The sequence below is a fragment of the Drosophila sulfurigaster genome, unplaced genomic scaffold (assembly GCF_023558435.1).
Source record: "Drosophila sulfurigaster albostrigata strain 15112-1811.04 unplaced genomic scaffold, ASM2355843v2 ctg88_pilon, whole genome shotgun sequence".
Lineage (NCBI taxonomy): Eukaryota > Metazoa > Arthropoda > Insecta > Diptera > Drosophilidae > Drosophila > Drosophila sulfurigaster.
Genome location: NW_026909738.1, coordinates 50582 through 57855, shown reverse-complemented (window position 1 = coordinate 57855; position 7274 = coordinate 50582). Strand labels below are relative to the sequence as shown.

Here is a 7274-nt window from a genome sequence, read left to right as displayed (position 1 = left end):
CATTAATATCAGCCTTATTTGACATCAATAGCGTTCACAAAGAAAGAGTTTCTCTATATCAAAAAGGAATTCACAACATTCAACAAGATACATTTATTATAAATAACACAACATTAAATTTTAGTGGATTGAAATTTCCAACATCGGTTAATAGCATTAAAATATTTGAAGACAATAACCCTGAAATAAGTATAACTGTTTTCGGATTGGATACAGATGACACCACAATAATCGGCCCATATTATTTTACCAAGAATAAAACCACTAATGTATTATACAACATATATTTGTTGCTGCTCGAAAAGGAAGATAAATGTCACTATGTTTGGATTAAAAATATTTCAAGGTATCTATATATATAATATTGAATCACATTAAGAAAATGTCTAAAATTCTATTGTTTATTCTCGTTTAATTGACTCTAGAATGCTGAAAAAACAATTGACGAAACATAATGGAAAAATGTATTTATGCCGCACATGTTTACAACATTTCCATGATGCCAACAAACTGGAGCAACATAGCCTGGAGTGTAATAAAATTGTAACTGAGATGCCTCAAGCTGGTAATAAAGATTCGATATTAAAATTTAAAAATTACAAAAAACAATTAGACGTTCCTTTTGTAGTATATGCTGATTTCGAATGTATATTAGAAGAGATAAATATTAAAAAATCAGATAATATTAATCTAATTCAAAAGCATATACCATATGCATATAGCTATTACATAAAATGTTCATACAATAATAACTTGAATATATATCGAATATATCATGGTGAAGACTGTACATCACAATTTATAGATAGCATTTATAATGATTGTTTGATGTTATATGAAAATCATTTAAAAGAAATTAGACCACTTGAACTAACAATTGAGCAATTAAATTCCTTTAATTTAGAACAAAATTGTCATATATGTGGAAATTTACTCAGTGAAAATGATAAAGTTGTAGATCATTGCCATTTAACAGGAGAATATAGAGGTGCTGCACATAATGAATGTAATATAAATTTTAAATTACCAAAATTTTTCCCAATATTTTTTCATAATCTCTCAGCGTACGATTACCATTTATTTGTTAAAGAATTATCAAATATTGAAGGTGAAATTAATATAATACCGTTAAACAAAGAATTTTATATTTCTATATCTAAGAAAATTGTTATAGGGAAAAATGAAATTATAGAACTTCGATTTTTGGATTCATTTAGATTTATGCCATCAAGTCTAGATAACTTAGCAAGTTATTTAACAGATTCAAATTTATGCACTATTAAATCATTTTTCGAAATAACTGAAGAATTTAATTTAATAAAACCTAAGGGTGTATTTCCATATAGCTATTTAAATTCAATTGAACGATTGAAAGATACACAATTACCATCACGTGAAAGCTTTTATAATCAATTAACAGATATGTAGTAGGACGTGTGCCTACACACACATACACACATATACTCTAACTTAACGCTCTCTCGGCTATCCGAACTCTCTCTCGATATTGGCTCTCTTTATCATTTCTCTCATTCTATTTCACAATTCTATGATATACATAATTAAGCTACGCGGTCAGTCTTGATCGAGCAGCAGAATAAATCGGACGCTAAGCTGTAATTCGTATTGTTTTATTACGTGTGTGCATAACTACCACAAATTCAGAAGTGGGATCGACTAAAAAAAAATATGAACACGTCTACATTTAATAAATACACTACGGCACATTTAAAGAAGTGGCTAACAGCGCTTTGTTTGCCCTCGACGGGCAATAAAGCGGAATTAATAAAACGGTTGCTCAATGTTTCACCAGAGATGTGTGAAGAAGTACCAACAGGAAGCAACGATTTATTAAGTTTGGCCAATATTTTGTCTGGCCAAGAAAACGAATTGCCCAACAACAACGAGCGTCATGATCAGACTCAAAATGTTCGCGAAGATTCTGAACTAAGAGAGAGTATTCACCAGGATTTGCAAAACACAATTCAAAAAATTGCAAGAAGAATTACGTTTAAGCAAAGAGGAATTGCGTAATTCGCAGAACAACGCAGCTGCACATCAGATGTCTACAACAGAAATAAACAACAACAACGGCGCCACACAGTTTTGCGCGCAGCTGCACAGCGTTCGGCGCCAGAAGTCGCGAATTTCGGCGACAACAACAACAACGACAGCAACGGGATCAACACAAACAACAACGGCGCCACACACTTACTCGATTTGTGCACAGCTGCACAAAGTTCGGCGTCAAAAGTCGCAAATTTGGGCGACAGCAACGACAACAATAACATCAGCAGTTCTGTATGTCAAACTATGGGCAGCACTGGAAATGTAACGGACAGTACTGGAGAAGAGAAGAATGAGCTAATCGAAGTAAAAGATCGATCAGCCGTCTCGCTCGCACTCGCAAAGGAAGCTACGCTGGAGTTCGACGGAAAATCATGTGCACGCATTTGGGTAAGCCAACTCAAAAGCGTCGCAGCCATGTGCAAACTTGATGAGGAGTCGCTTCGCATGCTATTGGCCATAAAGTTAAAAGGAAACGCTCAGCAATGGCTGCATGCAATTTCAACTCGCTTGCGTGAGCCTTTTCAAACGCTTTGCGATCAATTGATATTAGCATTCGGCACTGGAGCTTCGAAGGCAGAACTACGACGAAAGTTTGAGCAACGAAAGTGGCATCAAAATGAGCGTTTTGCAATGTACTTCGAGGAGAAGATCGTTTTAGCACAATCAATTAAATTGGACAACGATGAGTTTTTGGAACAAATCATCGAAGGTATACCGTCGCTGAACTTGCGCAACCAGGCGCGCATTCAAAGATTTGGGGATCCAAAGCAGATGTTACAAGCCTTTGCACACATACGCCTTCCGAAGTACGGTGCAATGGAAGGTACTAAGAGGACGACGGAGAACAACGACAAGCGATGCCACAACTGCAACTCCAGGGGTCATTTTGCTAAGGAATGCCGCAAGCGAAAAAGGGAGCCTGGATCATGTTATGCTTGCGGAGAGATGGGCCATTTCATAGCAGAATGCAAAAAGAAGAAGAGTGTTGGTGTACTCAGCAAAAGCACCGGGTTCGACAACAGTTATGTAAGACACTTTAATATTTATTTTTCAAGCCAACCTAATTTGTTTATCACTGCGGAAGGCCTCATAGACTCAGGAAGCCCTATTTCATTTCTGAAAAAGTCATTATTTCCATTAAATATACCACTGGATAAATCAGTGAATAATCTCTATGTTGGAATTAACAAAAGTAAATTAAATACGGTTGGAAAAGTATCTTGTTTCGTATTGAAGAAAAAAATAAAATTTAGTTTTGAATTACTAATAGTCGACGATGAGTCTATGAGTTATGAAGCAGTGTTGGGTCGGGATTTCATGCATACATGCGGCATAAATTTCAATTTAGACATCCTGAAATATTTTGATGTTATAAGAAAAGGAAATGACGCAAAGAATTCTGAACAATCACGTATGGTTAATCAACGGAAAACAGAAACCCCTATAAACACTAGTTTGCAACCACTGTTAAGAACAGAAACTGTTAACTGTCCAATGTTAAGCAATGAAACTTTTAAGGGACCGACTGCGACTGTTAAGCAACAACTGTTAGAGACACATCCTGTTAACGATAAGAGAATAAACAATGAATCACAACTGTTAGGAAATGTTTATGATAAATCACAACTGTTAGGAGATAATTATGCTAAATCACAATTATTAAGAGACGATGATAGTGAATCACAACTGTTAGATGATATTGATGCCGAATCACAACTGTTAGACGATCAATTTATTAAGGGCGATAAATTAAATGAAAAAACTGTTATGGAAGTATTAGCTGAAGCGGAAATTGTAAAAAGGAATCCAGGAGTTTCTACGGATAAGAAAATAGTTAAGAGCGAAATAGATGTATCAACGGAAAACAGGCAAAATATAATTAAGCATATTAAACAACAAGATTACGATAGTTTTGACAAAGACATGTTCAATATTCAGATTGTAGAAGACCAAGAACAAGTTTATAATTATGGAGAAGATATAGATTTTAAAACACGTTGTCAATTTGTAAAGATGTTCGAAGACACATATGTAAAGACTAAAAGGCCAGATGTTCCAATGATTAGGTGCGAAATGAAAATATCATTAAGCGATGATAAGCCTTTCAGTTGTTCGCCTAGACGATTGTCATACACTGAAAAAGAAAAACTTCTCAAGATGTTAGATGAGTATATGGAAAACGGAATAATAAGACCAAGTGACTCACAGTTTGCCTCGCCAATTGTATTAGTTAAAAAGAAGACAGGAGATTTACGTTTATGTATAGATTTTCGGAAACTAAACAAAGTATTAATAAAGGACAACTATCCACTACCTTTTAATTGATGACCTGCTAGACAAATTAGTAAACAAAGCAATATTCACAAAGTTAGACTTAAAAAATGGTTACTTCCATGTTTACGTGGAAGAAACTTCAATCAAATACACATCATTTGTCACTCCTTTAGGACAATTTGAATTTAATAGGATGCCCATGGGGATAAAAAACGCATCAGCAGTATTTCAACGATTTATGAATAAAATTTTCGAAGACTTAATCAGGCAAGATAAAGTAATAATATATATGGATGACATTATGATTGCGAGCAAAGATATGGAAGAGCATTTAGATACGTTGCAAGAAGTGTTACATAGGCTGGTTCAAAATAGATTAGAATTAAGGATGGATAAATGCGAATTTTTAAGATCAAGCATAAAATATTTAGGATTTTTGATAACAAAGGAAGGTATTCAGGCGGATGAGAAAGGTATTGAAGCAGTAAAAAATTTCCCGATTCCAGACAAAGTTCATGCGGTGCACAGTTTTTTAGGTTTATGTTCTTATTTTCGGCGTTTCATACAAAATTTTTCCGTGTTAGCTAAACCTCTTTATGATCTTTTGAGAAAAGACACTGCATTTGTATTTGGAAAAAACGAGTTGGACTGCTTTTTAATGCTCAAAGAAAAGCTAATAGAAGCACCGGTGTTAGCTATCTATAGTCATAAAGATGAAATCGAACTACATTGTGACGCAAGCTCTCACGGTTTCGGAGCAGTTTTGTTACAGAAGAAGAATGATGGAAAATTGCACCCGATATTTTATTTCTCTAAGCGAACTACCGAACAAGAGAGTAAATATCACAGCTTTGAACTAGAAGCGCTAGCAATCATTTATGCTCTTCGCAGATTTCGAATTTATTTACACGGAAAGCCATTTAATATTGTTACGGATTGCAACTCACTAATTCTTACACTTAGCAAAATTGATTTAAATCCTAGAATAGCCAGGTGGGCGCTGGAATTGCAAGACTACGACTGTAAACTTATTCATAGGGGTGGCGAAAAAATGCAACACGTAGACGCTTTGAGTAGGTGTACAAACATTATGATAGTGGAGACGACCAGTTTTGAAGACAATTTAGTGATTTGTCAGACAAAAGATGTAAATATTCAAAAAATCAGTAAACGTTTAGAGCATACCGAAGACAAACTATTTGAAATGAGAAACGGAATCGTTTACAGAAAAACTAATGATAATCGACTACTTTTCTATGTACCAGTAGATATGGAGGATCAAGTTTTGCACAAATATCACAATGAGCTTGGGCACATAGGCAGGGACAAAATGATGGACATCATTTCAAAATCGTATTGATTGCGAATCTTAAAGAAAAATGTTCTAGACACATAGAAAATTGTCTTAAATGTATCGCTTTTTCGCCAAAATCCGGAAAAACAGAGGGATTTTTACATAGTATACCTAAAGGAGATCAGCCTTTTGAATTGTTACACATCGATCATTATGGGCCAGTAGCAGCTAATAGAGCAAATAAACACATATTTTTGATTATAGATGGGTTTACAAAGTTTGTGAGATTATATACAACAAAGACAACAAAGACCAAAGAAGTAGTTAAAGCACTGAAAGATTACTTTAGAGCATACAGTAGACCAAAATGCATCGTATCCGACAGAGGCAGCTGTTTTACATCTACCGAATTTGAAGATTTTATGAATGAATACAATATTAAACACATGAAAATTGCCACAGGCTCGCCACAGGCAAACGGCCAAGTCGAACGAATAAACAGGAGCATTGGGCCAATGCTAGCAAAGCTTTCGGAACCAGAAAAGGGAATTCATTGGGATTCGGTAATAGAGACGGTCGAATATGCACTAAACAACACAATACATCGTAGCATAAAACAGGCTCCTAGCAAAATGTTATTCGGAGTAAGTCAAAAGGGTAACATTAAAGACGAGCTTAGAGAAAAACTTGAAGAGATGGATACAGTAACTGACACGAGAGATTTAAAACTCATTAGAAGTGAAGCAAAAGAAGTGCAAAGAAAGGCACAAAATTACAATGAAACATATTACAACAAAAGTAAGAGAGAAGGTAAAAAATACAAAAAAGGGGACTATGTAATGGTAAAAAATTTTGACGCAACAGTAGGAGCAGCGAGGAAACTGATTCCAAAAAACAAAGGGCCATACGTGATTGCTAAAGTTATGCGAAATGATAGATTCCTTATTAAAGATGTAGAAAATTTTCAAGTTTCACGAAATCCTTACAAGGGCGTTTGGAGTATCCAAAACATAAGACCATGGCTTGGAAATAAATATAAAAGAAAGAAATAAATAATAAGTAAAAATTATATACTATTAAGTAACTGTGCAATTAATAAACAAAATAATAGTAAGTGTATTAAATAAGATTTATTTATATTTATATAGACATAAGACTACAAATAGTTATTCTTTGTAAAGTCAAGATCAGGAGATCTAGTTCGCAGGATGGCCGAGTTGTAGTAGGACGTGTGCCTACACACACATACACACATATACTCTAACTTAACGCTCTCTCGGCTATCCGAACTCTCTCTCGATATTGGCTCTCTTTATCATTTCTCTCATTCTATTTCACAATTCTATGATATACATAATTAAGCTACGCGGTCAGTCTTGATCGAGCAGCAGAATAAATCGGACGCTAAGCTGTAATTCGTATTGTTTTATTACGTGTGTGCATAACTACCACAGATAAGAACTGTTCACTCGAAAATTATGAGTACGCCCAAAATGTATGGAATGTCTTTAAATGTGACAATTTATTAGATTATTTATTGTTGTATTTAAAGGTAGACGTACTTTTCTTATGTGACGTTTTTGAGAATTTTAGAAGAGTATGTAAAAAAATTTACAATTTAGACCCATGCCAATAT

The 7274-nt window shown here is 34.5% G+C and overlaps 1 protein-coding gene across 1 annotated transcript; it reads left to right on the top strand.

Moving 5' to 3' along the window:
- The first annotated feature begins 2005 nt into the window (after positions 1 to 2005).
- Positions 2006 to 7042, top strand: LOC133850008 (uncharacterized). Its single transcript, XM_062285971.1, has 2 exons — positions 2006 to 3096; positions 6101 to 7042. The coding sequence occupies exons 1-2, from the start codon at positions 2314 to 2316 to the stop codon at positions 6134 to 6136; spliced, it is 819 nt and encodes a 272-aa protein (XP_062141955.1). The 5' UTR covers positions 2006 to 2313; the 3' UTR covers positions 6137 to 7042.
- Positions 7043 to 7274: the final 232 nt, after the last annotated feature.